Source organism: Dipodomys spectabilis, unplaced genomic scaffold (assembly GCF_019054845.1).
Source record: "Dipodomys spectabilis isolate Male_0828 unplaced genomic scaffold, ASM1905484v1 ptg000069l, whole genome shotgun sequence".
Taxonomy (NCBI): Eukaryota; Metazoa; Chordata; class Mammalia; order Rodentia; family Heteromyidae; genus Dipodomys; species Dipodomys spectabilis.
In genome coordinates, this window is record NW_024870746.1 from 17,830,778 (window position 1) to 17,850,355 (window position 19,578).

Below are 19,578 nucleotides of genomic sequence, written 5' to 3' on the forward strand. Positions count from 1 at the left end.
AGCAAAATCCATCATTCAAAATAATCTCTAAGCTAAAAGCAAAACCACAATATGAAAACAACAAACTCCACAAATATTCCTTCCTGGTAGATGCAGGACTCACATCCCAACCCCTACAGCTACTGCCACTCCACTGTACAAGCTACAAGACAAATGGCTTGCGGCTTGCAAGCGGGCTCTCTAAGTGGCTCATCCCTCCCTCATGTGCTTTCTTCAGATGTGGAGAAATGCCAGCTGCTAAGTGAGGGAGAGCTTGTGATCCCTGGAGGGCCCTGGAGAAGCCTGTTTGAGTCTCTCTGCACCTCAATTTCCTCATCTGGAAAATTGGGACATTATTGCTCCTGCTGCTCACTGTCTGCTTTTCAGGGACAACGAGAAGGGGAGAGTGGGAGAGGGGGGAAGAGAGAGAGAGAGGGAGGGAGAGGAAGGGGGAGATGGAGAGAGGGGGAGAAAGAGGGAGAGAGAGAGAGAGGGAGAGAGGGAGAGAGATTCGCCTATGCGAGGTGCTTTGAGCTTTCTGATTATATCAAGGTCAAAGTTCTGAGAACAGAAATTTCTAAACTACAGGGAAAGAGTGCTTGATCTCTGAAAATACTGCCTTTGAAATCACAATGCCGTATGATTTCAGCCCAAGGGGATTTTTTCCCCCAATTAAAACTGCCCAGAAACTGGGGCTCAGGCTCCTGTGGGTACAGGTAGCCAGTGCCACCCTCCTGACCCTTGAGAGACCAGAATGCTTTTCACATTTGCCCTAAGGATATGAAAAAAAAGGGAAAAGGATTGCAAAGGATGGGTAAGGATGAAGATGTCCTGCCTGGGGGTTGTGAGGCCCCGCAGGGGCTTCCGCTCCCTCCTGCTTGCTAGAGGTCTGAGTGAATGTGTGGTGGGCCTTGTGCCTGGGACCAACAGGAGGCAGGTTCCTGGGTGAGTGACAGTCTTCCTTGCACACATACCCCAGCTTCCTGCCAGTGAGGTCCAGGCCCTAGGACATCAGCCAAAAGATAAGGGTGCATATTGCAGGAGATGTAGATTTCTAGCATCAACTTTTACAAGAAGGATCAAGTATTCCCTTTCTCCATAAACTCCTGGGGAATCTCTGTAAGAAAGTGGGTGGGATGCTCTAAGGCAGAGTCTAAAACCACTCCTCTTCCTGGATTTGTCATTTCCTGGACTCCTGCAGGCGAGCATGACACCTCCAGCACCACCTCTCCTGGGATGTCTTTTCCAATACCAAGAGCACAGACACTAGAGTTTGTTTCAGGACTGAAGTTGTAGAGCTGAGCCTTCTTCACTGGGAACGGAGGCCCTCCCTTTTCCGCTTTCCTTTTCCCCATGGCAAAAGTCTAGAAGAATCTCCCCACAAATGCACCTGTCTTTGTTACAGGAATTCAAATTGCAAAGATGACAACACTGGCCGCAGGGGAAAGAATATGGCTTTCAGTTACTGTGGTCCAAGTAAGCCTATGGTAGCTGCTCAAGAGACGCAGAGGGGCTGGATGCACGGAGCCTGGCAGCTAAAACCACATACGGTAGGAGAAAGGGCATGGCTGCAGCGAACAAGTATGAATGTTGGTGAGTGCATGAGAGTTGTGCCGTGAGCCCTGTGCTTCTAAGTGTGACATCCAGGCCCCTACAGTACAGTACACACTGCAGTGATTACATCCTGCAGTGAACCCCCTTCCTGCTCATGGAATTCATCTCCAGTGTGGATTTCCTCGGGGTGCAGGAGGGCTCCATCTGCTCCATCTGTGAAGCAAAGGCTCCAGGCTGAGGAACTAAATCATTCTGTAAGTCCTCCCCGTTCTAACAGGAAGGGCAAGGCCACTCCTGGCAATCCACGAAAGAACTATGAAGATCTCTTATTTGTCCGTGGGCTAATCAAAAACCCAGTTTCAAGGGACACCAAGCTGAAGTAGTGAATTATTTGAAGGAAAATTTCAAAGAACAATTAGCTTCTTCTACCGAAATAGTTTTTTTGAATCAGCAGTATTCAAAAAGGAGAGTTGACAAGATGCCCATACAAGTCTCTACCAAGCCCATGGGTAATTCTTGGTTAGCAATTAAGGTCTCGGTTTGAGCAGAAGAAACCCAAAGATTTCCAGAAGCAGCGACACACAGAAAGCTCATCTCTCAGCAGGTCAGTATCTGTTCTTCTGCATACCATCAAATATCCCCTTAATAACAGTTCTCTGCCTAGCAGGACTCAACAGCAACTGTTCTCTTAACTACTGCCTTTGGATCCTTAAGTGGAGGGGAAATATTTTGAAATCTGACAGATTAAAAAGCTATCTTAATTTACTTGGAGTTTCATGCCTGCCACATGCAGATCAGTGGGTTATGTAAAAATTAAAAAAAAGAGAGAGCGATCAAATTACTGTTAAAAGTACAAAGGAAAGAAATGCAAGTCAAATTCAACCTACTCAGGAAATATCGCTGATCCTAAATGAGAAAGTTCTTCATCTTCAATGGTGAAGCCATTGCAGTTAACCTGTAATGAAAAAGAAAAGAGGACAAAAGGTCAGCTAAAGCTTCCCTCCGGATGGAGATCATGAACTGGTCTCTTCACAATGAACTAGGGAAGATGTTCTGGTTCAGTTCCATAGTTTTAAAACGCTGTGTGTGGCCCTTGTATCTTTTGTTCCAACAAAATTTATTTTGAATTCTTAGGTGTAAATAAAATACAGAAGTCAACTGTAAGGGCTGAAGACCCTTTTCTTGTGGCCCACCTACCCAACAGTTCACCACAGGCCAGGAACATTACAAGCCCCCACATCTCCCCAATCTGAGGTTTCTATACCGGCATGGGTATCAGGCTACTTGGGGCCAGGATTCTTAAGAGTCTAATTCCGATAATGCTACGGCTGTTTTGTATGTGAGTGGGGCCCATTGCTGATTCCCCTGCTTTTAAATAAAATAACCCTTAATCCAATGCCCCTACTCTAGGTAAACACAAAAGCCCTCATTCACCTATTTAATGGCTGCCTCTCCCCTTAAGAAGGGTCTGAGGGCCTGAAGCCAAAGGACTGAGGCTTTGCTTTTCATGTCTCAGCCTAATGAATGATTGGCTACTTTCTCATCTTTGAAAGAAAGAAACTGTTCATTAAAATATCAAGGGCAGCTGGAGGTATAAGTCAAGTGGCAGAGCCCCTGACTAATAGTAAACACTAAGTCCTGAGTACTACCATTCCCCCATCCCCTCATTATGTACACACGTACACACGTACGTACACACACACACACACACACACACACACACACACACACACACACACACACACAGAGCAACTCTTACTAGAAGTTTAACTTTTAGGAAAAGCAGGCTGCATTCTATAAACTTGTTCTTTTTTACATTTATTGACAGACTAAAACCAGAGCATAAAAAAACTACCATGCCAAAATCTATGTCCTCTGAGATTGTTTCCTCAAGACTCAGACTCTTCATGTTCTAGAGGACGAATCTGAGGTGAGAAATAAATTTTGGCTAGTCTAGAGTCTTAAAGACTAAGACCCTGTTCATCCTGCAAGGCTGCGTGACTTTCCCTCCCTCCCTCCCTTCTTCCATCCCACACCGTGAGACATGGCACTGCACCCCCTCAGTGAACAGACATTTGTGAAATGAGCATTGCTGAGCACCACTGCAGCTAGGAACTGTGCTGGAAGCAGTTTCATCCACACACAGTTTCACAGTAGAATTATGATAACAACCCGTTTTACAGATGGGGAAATGAAGCCTAGGGGAGAACATGTAAGTATGAGTGGCAGAGAAGGATCAGAATTCAGATTAGACATTCTGACAATGAAGCCTGGCTTCATACTGCACCGTGTTTCTTCTAAGATAGATTTACTATGTCTCTAATGTGGTAATCGTACATAAAACTAAAAAGCCACTGGCAAAGGCTTGGGAATCCTGGGTATCTATTGAAGTAAGGGCTATGATAGGTTGTACATGCAGAAGGGGAGAACATGGAGGAGGAAGCTGTAGCCCCAGGACCTTCTGGCCTGATGGTTCTCTGACCACTGGTCCCTGAATACCTTTTCTGCCTCCCCTTATTGCAGAAGAGGGAGTGTGTTTCTTCCTAAGTATCATTACTGCTCCTTCTGGGGAGGCAGCGATGGTGTTTAAGCCAAATTGCATAGCAATTTTCCTGCCAGCTTTCCTTCCCTTCAGAGCCATCCCGGGGGGGAAAAAAGGGAACTTACACGTTAAGAAAGATGCATGGGCCACTGTCCTCTTTTTTTAAGTCAAATCAGGCATAAATGCCTTGCTAAAGCTATTCTCATAATTAGCATTTAGACTAGATGTAGGCTGCACAGCAAAAATACACTTCCCAGCCATGCATATGTTCCGATGATTAAAACACACCTCAATGCTGTTGAACAGTGCAGTCACCATGGCTGCCAGCTGCTGCCAGGCTGCAGGTCAGCCCCTGGCAGCCTCCTCTGGACCAGATGGAGGAAAGGGCTTAGAGGTAGATGCAAAGCTGGGTGGCATGGGGAAGACACACTTTTCCCTTGGGCTTGAGTTTTCTTTGGAGTTACAGAATGCCACTTCAGAGATGAAAAGAATGATATGTGTGTGTGTGTGGAGGGGTGTTGGTGTATGCATATGTATCCACGTGCCCAGATGCTTAAAATACTTAAGTCAATTCTTCAGATTTCTACTACCACTTAAATCTTCATCTCAGGATACTCAAGAAAACATGGTGGAAATCCAGAACAATGAAAGTCCAGAAGGCTTTCCATCACTTCTATTTTCACATTCATAATTTCAAACCACTATTCCTGTCACAAGGAACAGTAATTATTTTCTAAATGAGACAGTCACATAATTGAAGTATATCAACATAAAGTCTATGAAAGAATTCATGAACTGTTAACAGTGGTTCCCTTAAGGGTTGAAGTGAGCAGAAGAAAGGAAAAGATTCTTTACCTTTTTCTTCTTCTTAGTTTGGTTTTAGTTGTGTTTTTTCTTGGCCGAGGGGGGGGGGGGGCAGGTGATTACACTGAGATTTGAACTCAGCTTCACACTTACTCAGTTTTTTAGGTCGGCTGGCATTCTGCCATGTGAACTATGCTTCCAGCCAAGCTTTTTGCTGGTTATTTTTTTAAATAAAGTCTAACAGATTTTTCTGCTCAGCTGGCTTTGAATTGAGATCTTCCACATCTCAGCCTCCCCATTAGCTAGGATTATAGGTGTGAGCTACTGGCACCCAGCAGTATTTTTTTAAGTTAGTCCTTTGTAAAAAAAAAATCCATGAAATTATCCAGTGAAAAAAAATAAAAATATTCCACAATTCAGAAGACAACCACCTGTGAACTGGAGTCTTTCTTTTTTTGTCGGTTGTGGGGCTTGAACTCTGGGCCTGGGTGCTGTCTCTCAGCTCTTCAGCTCAAGGCTAGCACTCTACCACTTGAGCCACAGCACCACTTCTGGTTTTCTGGTGGTTAAGTGGAGATAAGAGTCTCACGAACTTTCCTGCCCAGGCTGGCTTTGAACCGCGATCCTCAGATCTCAGCCTCCTGAGTAGCTAGGATTACAAGCATGAGCCACCAGCACCCAGCTGGAATCTTTTATATATATATATATATATAAACTGTCCTATCACACACTTTTTTCCTCTGGTAAAACCCCCCATCCCAGCAAACACTGAAACTAAGTTATATAAAAGCTATGTAACCTTCCACCATCCACCAATGACAAAATTCATCTAAGCAAATTCCTTCTTACCCTTCCCTCCCTTCCTTTGGGTGTTTAAAAGAACCCTATAATAGATAATTTACATAGAAACCTCTGTCTGTTGTCTCTGATTATTTCCTTGGGATTGACTACAGGAAATGGAAGGACAGGGTCCGAGGGTACACTGGTGATGTGCATTGCCTTCTATTTTACGACAGAAAATGTAAGTAGTCCCTGGCTTTTAAATACCTCTAGAAGACTACACATTCTAGCACTGAAGAGAACACAGCAAACTTTACCCATGCATGAGTATTCTAGTCCTTCCCTCTCTGAGATGTCCTTCAACAAGATGCAAAATGCTTGGAGAGGAACATGCTTGAGTAGTTGAGAGAAAGGGATCTAAGGTGTCAAGTAGGGCTGAGAAGGACAATCCCAGAAATAAGAGGAAGGCTGTGCACCCCACTGAGTCCTGACTGGCAGCCTTTCCCCTTGTCCTAACTGTGCCCTAACTTAACCTTTCCCATGGTACATTATAGAGGCCAATTAGTAATCACTTCCAAGTGGTTCTTTTTTATAAGATCCTTTAATTAATTAATTAATTTTTATACCTGACTTTCAAAAACCCGGGCTCTTTAGGACTCCTGGGCAGCCATTAGGAAAGACTTCAGGGCCAAGGCCCATCAGGGCGCCCCCTTGTCCTTTTCAGGCATCAGACAGAGATTCTCCCTCAGAGCACCTACAAATTCTCTGCTGTTATCATCGGCTCAGCCTTATTAGGAGGAGCAACTCAGAGAAGGGCATCTTCTACCAGGGTGCAGGATTTCAGAGAGGAAAAGTGAAATTCAACTGAAAACTTCATTTGGTTGTTTCGCTGCAAAGAGTTGAACACATGGGTGCCTGAGAACCAGGGCACACTGGCAGCTCCTTTGTTTCCATGAAAACCGGGAGGAAAATACATACCCTCCTCTCTAGCTCTCTTCGAGGGTTAGCCCAGAGAGGACCTTCATCTGCCCAGGTCACCTAGCAAGGTTTGTGATCATGTAGATGTCATCCTTTGTCTTTTCCTGAGGACATGCTGAGCGGAGGGGCTGAGGGAGAGAAAGGCTAAAGCCTTATCTGACACTGACTGGCATTCTTACCTGCGCGAAGAGCACTATAAGGCTGCTGTGGCTGGGGAATTCGAGGTGCTTAGAGTAGAACTGATGAAGGGCAGCAATGTCACTCTGAATCAAATCTTTCTTCTCATTGTCTAGCTTATCCAGATCTATGGATAAAAGATCCATTATTTGCCCTGTAGAAAACACTCAATTGCCAACTTCATCTGTTTCTTTCATAAATGGCCCGGAGGAGCAGGGAGGAAAAAAAATCCAGCATGTGGAGTCCCACAGAACATGTTTTCCCTATCACCTGGCTAACCAAATAAATGTTGGTAAAAGAACAGCACTCTCTTTCCCTTCTCCCTTCTTCCAACAGAGGGTACCCATGACATGAAATGTCATGTGGTCATTAGCAGTGAGGTCAGGAATGAAGAGGTAGTGACCGCTAACCAGTCACAGTATGATCAAACTCCTCCCCCTCCCCCCACCCCCTTGGCCTTGGGATCTGTGTCATGATCAAGCAACTGGACACCCCTGATTTAATGTCTTTCAGTAGGGACATCAGCTGTTTCCAAGACTGCAATTCAGCAAAGATCCAAAAATATTCAGCATGCAAGGGAGCCAGCAGACACGACTCAGGGTGCAGTCATTCATCCTGTGAGGTCCTACCAGCTCTTAATCACTTCCTAATAAACCTGTCAACTCAAGAGGGGGAAAAAAGAAAAGTATTTTTCATGAAACAGATTGACCCCCCCCTTCAAAGAAAGTATTTTTCAAAATAGCATACAAGTCCAAATAACACCATCCCTCCTCTAAGTGAATAAATGATCCTTTCCCTTTCTTCACCTTGCCTAATCCACCTTAAATTTGTGACTAAAGAAACTGCCCGGCTGGTCACAGAAAGACTTACGTGATTCAAACTCCTTCACAGCTAACAGTTTCTCCGAAGGTGTTCTTTCTGGGTAGATTTTCTAGTAATTGGGGAAGGAATCACAAAGACAGAGATGTTAACAACTGGTCTGAAAGGAAGTGCTTTTGCTTTCACGTCCACATGAAGAAGGCGACAGTTTTCAAGGAAGAAAGCTACCCAAGGAGTCTACCACCCCAGGCTCTGAGAATGCCCAACATTCCAAGCACAGAGCTCTTTGAAAAGGCTTTTCAAAGTGTCCACCGCATTTCTGACATCCTGAGAATACTAGGCACACAGTAGGCTCAGAAATGCTTATTATGGGAGAGAACGGGCCAGAAAACAACTTTTTTTAGGGTCCTTACTTAAAAGGATCAAATCTACAGACAAACCATCCTATTTATTATTTCTCCTTCTAAAAAGGAACAAAATCCAACCCCCCATCCATTTTACACTTCCTTTAAGCATAGGCTAAAATGATCTCAAATTCCGTGTTTCAAAAAGAACACTTTTGGTTGTGTCTGTGAGCCCAGATTCACTTTAAACGTGTTGCTGGCTTTGTTCTAGACGCCCCAAGAGGAGCTAACAATAGTAAACCTGCTAGGCTTTGAGAACATGAATAAACTTGGTGTTGACAAGAGTTCAAACACAGAGCTCAGGAGCTGGCCCAAGGCCTCGTCTTTGTAATCTGGCTATTCAATTTGGGGATACAGGTGGTCTCGCGGGGTGTTCTCACCTCCCTAGTTAACATGTTAAGCTTCCCCTTGGTAGTTTGGTAGCCTGTCTCCCCTAATCCTTTGCAAGCTCCTGGAATACAAATGGTCTGGTTTTTTAATCACCAAGTCCTATAGAGATGAAAAGATGGCTAGGTAACTTGTCATTTAATAGACTATTTAGTAGTGTAGTAATTATAATAAAAGTTGAATGAAACGAGTGTAAACTCATCATAGCATTCAGACTACCCTTCCTGGGGTCAGAAATCTTTCAATCATTCTTTTGTAGAGCAGAAATCTTCCATTCACGGAATGGAAGATTAATAAGTCTTCTTGCCCAGGGAAGCATTTCATTCAGGAAAGCTCACCAGTTCCTTCTGAATTCCTGTTAAGAATTCTACCAATAACACCAGTAAGGCAGGGGAAATGAAGAAGAGCCAGAAATTTTTGGTCTCCTGATCCTCACATGTGCACAATCTGATACCTTTAATGGCTACTCACCCTGATAGCTCATCCAGTCATACCATCCCTCTGTATCCTTCCCTCTCCCCAACGAACTGCTGTGCATAAACTCAAAACTAACTTCTTATTAAGGATCCAAAAGTTAACCCCCTACAAGGAAGAATGATGCTGATCTTTTAGTGTGTGTGACTCCACCATAACCCTTGAATGGCTCTGATTACACTGAGATGAATATTTGAATTAGTTCCATTTATTTATTTATTTTAGCAGCACCTGACCCAGTCTGAACACAGTAGGATGATGATCTCAGAATCTGAGAATGTTCTACTCTTGTTTATATACCCAGCATCCTACTTTGGTCCGGGGACAAGTACATAGTAAATCATTATATCGTGCTCAAGTTTCAGAAAACACTCATTTGAGCCGGGTAAGTGCTGGGAGGTGTAAGGAAGATAGAGGTGGATAAAGCTCTCACAGGAAGGTATTTAAAGCACAGAGGCTTGCCACCAGTGTCTCCACCCACACAGTAAAAACTCCGTGGATCGATGCTTTCTGAGCATCCACAGCCTACTTCAGAGGTCCACAAGTGTCTTCATACTCGCAGAGATTAGCAGGGTCCCGTTCTCATGCAACTAACCATGAAGAACTGACCAAGCAAGGGGGAAAAAAAAAAAAAAACAGTTGGTTTTTGAAGAAGACTGCTGGTGATGTCCACCTGGGGATCTGTCTTCTTCCCTCTTAGCCTCTTCCCCAGCCTCTGCCTCTATTTCTACTTCTACTCTTTTCTCTTAGTATTCGCTATCACCCTGGCTATTCCTTCTGCTTCCTTGCCTGTCCCTGCACAACAAAGGAGTAAAGGGACAGAAAGAATACCATACAGCGAAGGGGATAAAGTAGATCCCTATGTTAAGAAGAAAGAAGAGAAAATCTCCAAGCTTCTCAGATTAACCTGGCCCTCTAAGCAGCTCTAATTTTCTTTTAAAAATCAAATTTCTTATGCTGTGAAGTTATGTTCATCTTTTTTATGTAAACTAAAAAAACAAACAAAACATTGCATTTAACAATAGTCATGTCTATGTTCTTGGTCTGGGTTAAGCCACATCCTACTGGTATAAGGGAGACAAAAACAAAAAACAAGTTTTTGCACAGAGTGCTAAATCACCCCATCCGCCAGGATGTGACGGGAAATGGAGCCCAAGAACGTTTACCAAGAGGTGAACATTCAGTTGTTTAGATGTCAGTTCTGACAGCTAAAGAAAATGAAATGGCCTTGACCTTGCCAATTGAACACTTCCATTTCCTCACCTGTTTGGCCAGAATCCTTGCTGTTAGTCTTACAGTCTCCGAGGGGGTCCAGTTCTCCCCCAAAACCACCATTGGCGAACACTCCAGCTTGTGCATGGGCCAGTCTTCTTTCTGGGAAGATTTTTAAAACTTAACAAATACAAACACACAGTGGAAGAAAGTACCAGAAAAGAGGATGTAGTTAAGTGCCCCCTTAGTTAAGGTCAAGGGAAGTATGTTTCTTTTTGGAAAATGCTAAGACACTCATAAAAGCTAGAGGTTAGTATCTTTTCAGAGAGGCAGGACTGCGTAACCTTTACTCGGGCTTGGACGTGGTGGATGAGATGAGAAAATGTGCTTTGTGTTTTTACAGCAAGCATCACATGTCTTTCTGCAGACCCTCATTATTCCACACAACATGTACACCTTCCCATTATCTGGGCAGGCTGTCAGAAGGGGGGCTAGGGATCGAGCTCTGGCCACTGATCTGGCTCTGCTCTTGGTACAGTCCCACTCTAGCTCTGTTCTCACGTCAGGGCAAATAACTGATAGGTGGCTTGTCCCCTTTTCCTGGTGATAAAAAAAAAAAAAAAGAAAGAAAAGAGCAAACACAATGAGGGCTTTGTCAAGGGCCCTCAAAGTGTCTGATAAAGGCGACTATGGAAAATATAGAAATATGGACTGCTCAGCTTCATTTGATTACAGCCCCCTCCCCCTCCCCGAGCCCTATTTCTTTCTTCCCCTTGTCTTGGAGCTTTCCTTCCCTGGATGGACAGGTAGAGGGTGTGATCTCATTGCTGGGATGGGGATGGTGGAGGCAGGAGGATGCAGGTGTGTTAAGACAAAAGAAGAAAGTGCTCTGAGCACTGAGGACGCAAATGAGGATGCCAGTGCTGGTTGGTGATGGGGGTATAGCGTAGGATGGCTCTGAAACTGATTGGGGGGGGGCGGGTCACAAAGGTCATCACAGGCTTTGATTTTTAAAAAATCTGATGAGATGAGAGTTGCTAAGTGGATTCAAGAGAAAAAAAAAAAATGGAAGGATGGAAGGCCCAAAGAAGTGGGTGAAGGTTTACAGGGATCTAGGGTTGAGGGGATTACATTATAGATGCTATAATTACTCTGATGGAGCCCTTCAGACATGGCAAGCCCATTCTTACGGATGCTCAGGCCAGAACCTCAAGAGTCACTCTGGACACTGTGCTCACTCACACACCAAGTCCAATTCTCTGGTGATCCTGCCCTCCGCTACCCTGATGTTACTACCAAGACTACTGCCACGACCTGACCCCCACACAGGGCTCAAGAGAGCAGTCAGAGGGATCCAGTCCTAGAACTCGGAGGAGAAAAAAAAGGTGACATCCTCAAGATGATGTGTGAAGCCACCGATGACAGGAGCTCCCCACTTCTCCAGCCTGGCATCTCCCTCCATGCTCTCCCCAGCCATGGCGGTGTCCTTGCTGCAACTGGAGCACGTGACCTTGCTGCAAGACCTTTTCTCCTTAAATGACTTCTTGTGTGTTGCGATCTTCCTTCCCTGTGGCTCTCTCCCTCCTCCTGCTCTCTAATGTCATCCTTCAAGCCACCTGCCATGACCACCCTGCCACAATGCTCCTCCATACCATGTTCCTTTCTCTCAGTACGTCTCATCATGAGGTGACATATACAACAGACTTCTGGCTTAGTATCTGTGTCCATGTTCCACACACACACACACACACACACACACACACACATCATTAAAAAGGAAGAACTCAGTCTGTTGTGTGCACGGCTGTCATTCCAGGGCATCTATACTGTGTCTGACATTTCCTGGGCCTTCAGCAGACTCATTGAGAGAATGACGCTATCTTCCTGCCCTGCTTCCTCCACTCCCATCACAAGAAGGAAAGGCACACAGTAGCACGAATGATTTAGTGCCATACTTGGCACAACCCCCTGTGGCTCAAGTTCTATGCCAAGATGTATCACAGAGTTAAATAACACCATGCCAAATATAACTGAGAGCAGGGAGAGAAAGAAATGACAAGATATGCCCAAGGGAGCAGAGGATCTGTTTTTAGCCAAAGCTGAAAACGAGAGCACGGTGAGGAGGCATTGGGACGGGAACAGGAAGGTCCAGCTCCCCAAGATACGTGGCTTCCTTCCCAGCAGCAACACCAACAGGCCTGGGTCACTGAATGGACTAGGCCCTATGGGGCCCAAAACAGAGGGGCGGTGAACAGCTGCAGGTAAGCTCCCACTACATCCAACCCCAGGAACTCCACACAAAGTCCAGCTGAAGACACATCTCTGTCCTCATGAGTCTTTAAGCTACTGGTTATCTTCAAGCTACTGGTGCTGCTTTGCTATTTACCAACAACAATAAACTCTTGGGAGACTGGACGATAGTAGTTAAATAATATTTATTAATACTATCTATTAATCTAATGCAGCTTTAGTTGATAAGAACATAATATGTAACACTGACATTTACCATGCAAATGTCATGGAAGGGAAGGGCTCACACTTCAGCGAATGCTCTGAAGATCAGGAGAAGATCAGCAGCGGGTGTCTGGGGGAAGGGGCATTCTTATCCAGCTCCGCAGCGAAGAGCTATGACATACCCGCCAGCCTCTTAATCCCTCTGCACCTGTCTCCTTAGCTGTAAATAACATGATCCCTAAGTTACTTAACAGGTCCAGAATTCTGAGTCTATGAGTTTACACCTTCTGACAGTGATGCTCAGACCACAAAGCCTGAAGACTACCAACAATTGTAGGACTTTCAAATTAGGATAACCAGGCATTCATGCAAACATAAAGGGTCTTGTGAAGATGCAGTAAGCTAACCTACAAAAAGCAATTAAAACACTGCCTGGTATACAGCACAGGATCAACAAACCTCAGTAATTTTTCATTTACTAGTTCACACAGTCGTTCAACAAGGCCTCCACTGAGCCTAAAGGCAGGAATGGAGGACAAAGTCTGGCTTTAAACAGATTATGAGCACATTAAGAGCACAAGGTTAAAAGTAAGAGCACCTATAATTAGATACAGCCCCCACACAGCAGTTAAACCAGAGTGCTAGATAAATTCTAGCTAATATAGAATTGTGTAAGTTATACCACGGGGGATATAGTATACAGTAGGATAGCAATAATAATAATGTCTCATTTTCATTTGTGATGAAAATAATATATGGATGAGGGGAAGAAGTTAAGAGCTGTATCATAAATGCACTTCTCAGCTCTATTATTAGAAAAGAAAATAAAGAGGGAAACATTTGGTAGAAATATCAGATACGTTAAAAAAAACAGAAACCAAACAACAAACACTGGATGGTTTTATCAGGTGGGATGCAACCCAGAGCCTCATACATGCTAACCAAATGCTCCACCACTGAGACAGTCCACCCCACTCCCCATGTGAGCATATTTTGATTCCATCGCTTCTATCATAGTGAGGATCCATAGATCTCAGAGGAGATACTAAGGCAGCTTGTCCAAATTTTGCCCATAAGAAACTATGAACACCCATCCTAGGCAATTTTTAAAAACAAAAACAAAACACAGGCACAGCAGATGAATAAGAATCTATCTTGCTAATTAACAGTTTGGGTTTTTTTTTAATTGGTAGTTTCATTGTACACAGACTGCAACTCTTTTTATCTGATGAATGTATAAATGAATGTGTACGTTTATTTAAATATATCATCTTTTCAAATTTATTTTTATTATCTTTAAGTAGTTATACGAAGGAATTGCCACTCAACAAAGCAATTTATAAATATAATGCACCTTGATCAATGCACCCCTTTCAAAGTTCTCCCCCCTCCTTCCCTCCCCTCCCAATTCTCCCTCAACTTTCTAAATTTTGTAAGATATTATGCATTGTATTTTATGACTGCTCCCTACCTCCTTTCTTTGTATTCTCTATGATTTTTTAAATAATTCTTAAGTTTTTTCTAAAGCTGTTTTTCTTCAAAATTCAAGCACTCACTCCTGTCAGTGCAATCCTTATAAAACCGTATATATAATAGGATCTCTCTTCTAGAAAAAATAGCACACGTATACATGTACAGAAAGACTCAGACAGACATGTACCAATGCAGATGATTTACTAGTAATATTCTCTCAGGGAATAAGATTTTCATTCTGTTCTTCCTTTAGACTGTTCTTTCTGACTTTTCTAAAATGAGCACAGATTGTTGGTGTGATAAAACATAAGCAATCCAATCTATTTAAATTAAGACAGAGCTTTTTTTTTTTTTTGGTACTGCTGGTTCTCTTTTTAAACATCTGACTCACTTTCAGCCACAATAGTGCTGTGCATGACTGATTTTTGTGTGTGAACAGAAATGTTTGAAGAGACAAAAAGAGCTATGACATTGCTTCCTGGTACACTAGCATTTCCAACTCTGGAAGGAGAGAAATTATTGTGGCCCCTTTTTTTTCTGTTGAGCAGAGGCTATTCGGTCTTCCTGGCTAAGGTAGTAAGATTCATTATGAAATGTTCTTTTCTAGCTCTAGCACTGGTGTTTCTACAGTCCTAATAGAGCTTTCAAAGCTCAGCGTCTACCACCTACACATGTGTATATGCAATTTCCTAAAATGTGGAATTGCAAGAAAATGCCACAGGACTTGTGCTTTGCACATCTGTTACCTCCAAGAGGAGAAATGGGAAAAGGAGTCCGGAAGACACTGACAATTTTGCGGGAAAAGGACCATGTGTTGAACCACCCTGGCTCCCTGGCACAGGAGCTTTGCTTTCTATTCATAACAAAGAAGCAATGGATGTACTCTGTCATTCATACACACACTTCTTCCTACCGGTGACATTGAGCAATCAGACAAATGAGTAGCCCAGGTTTAGGATGCTTCACCTGACTAGGTGAAGACATCACAGTGAGCTCAGCGAGGAATGAACCAAGGACTCTTGTCCCATTCACCAGTTACCTCGAACAATGACAAGGTTCTACAAAAGCACTGATTAAACATATCTGACACTTCAGGTCTATAAAATACATAACAAATGCCTAGATCTATGACACATCTTTCACTACATGCTCTCCACATGTGCTTTAAAAACAACAACAATGCTATCACAACAGGCCCCTCTCTACTTTCAGAAGCATACTTATAACCTGTCACTCCCACACTGTGGCTTTTTTTCTCTACGCTTCAGGTCAAGAACTAGCCATCAGACAGTTTGACCACACAATGACGATTTCTCTACATAAAAACTTATTTCTAAAACTGCTCTCCTTGAATATGTCGCGGTGCAATTTAAAGAAGTCTGAGTGAATAGTAGATTTGGTTTTCTGGGCCTATTTATAAAAGTAAACATAGTTCATTAAAACACACAGCTTGTGAAGTCACAAGCCTAACTAAAAAGGAGTTTCTTTGCCTTTTATATTTCATCCTATCACCTCTCATGCAGCATCAATTAAAATCTTTCCTCTGGCACCATCCCACTGAGCCAAGTGAACTAAGAGGGAAGAAAACAGAACGAGACAGACCAACTGTAGCAAATAAGGTACAATCCTAACACACTGAAGACAGAGAGGGGAGGAGGGGGAACACATACGGCAAGAAGACCAGAGAGCAATGGACCTTCACACTCATGGGGAGGTTCTGGACCAACACACCAGCATGGGATAGAGCCCTTCCTGTTCACATCCATAAAAGTGCCTTTTCTTTCTCTGATACATCCTCACAGGGGACCTCCAGGACTCACAAGCCTACTGCTGTCCAGTGGGAGAAGGCTTCTACCACAGTGTCAAGGGTCACCCTGATTCTGCCATTGTTGACATAGGGCAGGTCACTCAACCACTTCACGCTACATTCTTATCTACTGGCAGGATGAACCAGTCTGGTGCTAATCCCACCACCGGCAGAATACAAGTGGGTGGTGCCTTCCTTTGAGGCCCAGCCAATGAAACCTAGGCAATGAGCAGTAGTGCCAGGCTTTCTTCAATGGGGAATCTATTACCTTCCTCGTCGCTGCTCTTATTTGTGCCACATCTTATCCTTCAGAACCTCCACGCTAAGCTCATCTAAGCATCCCCGTGTGTGGAACCCTGAACACATTTTTAATCTGATTCCTTCCTAAAGGAAGGTTCTATATTAATGAAATGGTTCTTAGTTACTCAGAGTTCAGACTCCTTGTACAAGTCTAACTCACCCAAGACATGCCATTAGTACCCTTGAGTTCTTAGAAGCCTGCCTTTCTCTTAGGCCAGAAAACAAGCTCCTTAAAATTATAAGTATATTATTGTCTTTATTCTTCATAGAAAGCTAAGCTTCCGTCCAGCCTGAATTTGTAAAATTCCACTTTACTGTCTAGAGCCCTTGAACTGCCCTCCAGTTCCAGATGCTTAAATTGTATTAAGCCCTATGCCCAGACTACTTATTTAATACACTGCCCTACACCTATTTAGTTCTTTAGGACAAAAGACTGAAAAACTCTTAACAGCTCTTAGCTTCTTCCCTCAGCAACAGGAGAAGAAAGAAAACCGAAACTTAAGGTGGATCAGCACATGGCCTGGAGAAACAAGAGTTATGTCATCACTTGCCACCTAGAGGGGACACTGGTCACTAGATACTCAGAGAGAGGAAAACAGAGCCAGGCGTGAAGTGCTCCCAATGTGGGGTCCATGGCCCTGGAACTAAGTGAGAGACCAGTAGTGAAAATTCACCATGAGGTGGCCTGCCACCTCTGAACATTACTGTCTCCCTAAGTCGTGGGGGTCCTCCCCACCAAGCAACTGTCTTATTACAGAGTGAGCACACGACCCCTCTGGCTTCAGGGGCAGACCATGCAGACAGTCCAAAGTGCTCACTGTAAAGCAACCAGCAGGCATTGTGGCACATGCAGGTTGTGAGGTATTGGTTATGTGAGCCTCCCCAAAGTATGGCCTCCCTGGTCACATGCTCACAGAGCAGGTGTCTTGAGTCTATGGACCAGCTAGTACCTTGGGAGCCATAATGGGCACCTTACGATCCCAACTTGAGCCATGCTGATTCATCACACACTGAGACCTACTGAAACATGACTCAGCAGTGCGTGTGCTGGGAGACATGGCTGTGTGCCACACATTCTGAAGATCCATATTAACGAGCCGGTTCTCAGCTCTCAGAGTTCAGATTCCTTGTACAATAAGCCTAATTCACCCAACGTTTATCTTTAGTACCTTTGAGTTCTTAGAAGCCCGCCTTTCTCTCGGGCCCAGAAAACAAGCTCCTTAAAATCAAAAGTACACCATTGCTCTTATTCTTTGTAGAAAGCTAAGCTTCCATCCAGCCTGAATTTGTAAAATTCCACTTTACTGTGGGCTCTGCCAATGATATTTATAACTCCTCACATCTGTTCAGTTCATATAGAATGTTCATTTCTGCCCTTATCACTCACCAAGATTGACATCACTGTCCTCAGTTTCTATTTGAAGAAACTGAATCTCAGAGCTATCTTGTGATCTGCCAAACTCCAAGAATTGGTAAGGAGGCACCCTGGGACCTGCTCGTTGGTCATGGCTTCTTGGTATTTGGGGTTCTACCCGGTGAACTGTATCTGGTTTACTGTGCTTGCATCTCTAGAGAGCCGGGAGGGAAAGAGTTAATTTTTATAGAATTTTTTTTGGGGGGGTCCGGTTGTGGGGCCTGAATTCTGGGCCTGGGCGCTGTCCCTCAGCTCTTCAGCTCAAGGCTAGCGCTCTACCACTTGAGCCACAGCGCCACTTCTGGCTGTTTTCTTTTTGCTTATGTGGTGCTGAGGAATCGAACCCAGGGCCTCAGGCATGCAAGGCAAGCACTCTACCACTGAACCACCTTCCCAGCCCCTTATAGAATTTTTTTTTACCTACACATTAAAAAAAAAAAAGTCAAACCATGTCCTTCCAAACCCAGGCCCACTGGTGTCTACAACACGCTGATAATCTGAGCATAGACCACCCTCTCCACCACCGGCCATGGCAAAGTAAGATCTCTCTTCTTCCAAAGAAGGCATACTCCTTTCAAAACTCAACACAAGCCCTATTAGTGTGGTCAGTGTCACAGGAGCTGAGCTCCTCGAAAGCCTGCAGTGGGAGATGCAGACAGGACACGGGTCTCGAGTGAAGGGAGGCTGAACTTCCCAAGGCAAGGCCTCCAAGTGTGCGTCGTTCTCTCTGGCAAGAGCTCTGCTGTCACTGGAGCTCTGCTGTCAGGTGAGACATGGGGCTTAGCGATCACTCCCACTGCTAAGTAATACCCCCAGTGCTAAGTAATGCTCTCAGGAGGCCAGCAAGGTGACAGGGTGATCAGAGGCAGAGCAGATGGGGGGGGGTGGCAAGAGGAGTTGGGGGTACAAGACACTGGTAAAAAAAGAATAGAGAGGAGCAGACACAGAGAAAAGCTTCCCTGTCACACAGAGCTGCCTACATTTCCTAAGGTGTCGTAATAGGTGTTTGGGGTAGGTTTTTTGTTGTTGTTGCTTGGTTGGTTTTGGTCAGTGGTGAGGCTTGAACTCACGGTTTGAGTGCTGCCCCTGAGCTTTTTCACTCAAGATTAGCACTCTTACCACTTTGACCCACAGTGACACTTCCAGTTTTCTGGTGTTTAATTAGAGATAAGAATTTCATGGGACTCTCCTGCCCAGGCTGGCTTCGAACTATAATCCTCAGATCTCAGCTTCCTGAGTAGCTAGGATTACAGGTATAAGCCACCAGTAATTGGTTTTTAAAAAAGAAAATAGCCAAGGACAGTATGGAGGTTAAAAAAATTAATGTACGTGTAGATATAACATACGAAAGACTATGAAAGTTTATGAAATAAACAGATAATGGAATGCATTTTCTGTGAAACACAATCATTTTGTGTGACTGGGGTTTTCTAACTGACTTGGGAAACACCATTACATCACTTTTTAGTCCCTCTAAAGGCCAACTTAGGGTTCCTCTAACATCTGTCTCCTTCACCATCCCTCCTACTATTCTCATATTGAGCGATTCAGGTGAGAGTTACCCATCATGCCCAGCCTCCTTCCTGGGCCCTCAGCTCTCAACCCTCATCTGCTTCTGAAGCTCTAGTTCAATCACGTTCACAGCAGCTGCCCCCTGACCTTGAAAAGGTCAGGAACTCACCCGAATATAGCTCTCAGCTGATCTACAAGAGCCCAAGAGTAGTTGCTGCTCTAGAGAATTCTAAACTTTCAGACCCATGGCAACATTTAAAACTCTTTAAGAGTGTTTTCATGGTTTCTGTTTGTCATACCTGTACTGACCATCTATTGCTGGCACCCTGGTGGGGGGGAGAATGTCAATCGTGGTGACATTCTTCCCCCCTTTTCCTGTACCTCATTTCTGCTCTCACATGTTGCCCAAACTGTGAGTACCCATCACTGGCTGCCTGTTCATCCTGGGCAGTATGTACACACACAGGATATGCCCTCCAGGGGCTGCAGGGAGACACTGGCATTCAAT

The 19,578-nt window shown here is 44.2% G+C and overlaps 1 protein-coding gene across 2 annotated transcripts in view; it reads right to left on the bottom strand.

The window, feature by feature from the left end:
* The window catches only part of Smyd2 (SET and MYND domain containing 2), a 48,364-nt gene that overhangs the window by 8,541 nt on the left and 20,245 nt on the right, over positions 1-19,578 (bottom strand). For both annotated transcript variants that reach the window (XM_042682176.1, XM_042682177.1), the window contains 4 exons: positions 10,162-10,272; positions 7,685-7,745; positions 6,817-6,941; positions 2,421-2,488 (listed from right to left, as the gene is read on the bottom strand). In XM_042682176.1, the coding sequence (XP_042538110.1) occupies positions 2,421-2,488; positions 6,817-6,941; positions 7,685-7,745; positions 10,162-10,272 (365 nt within the window). The remainder of the gene's footprint in view (positions 1-2,420; positions 2,489-6,816; positions 6,942-7,684; positions 7,746-10,161; positions 10,273-19,578) is intronic.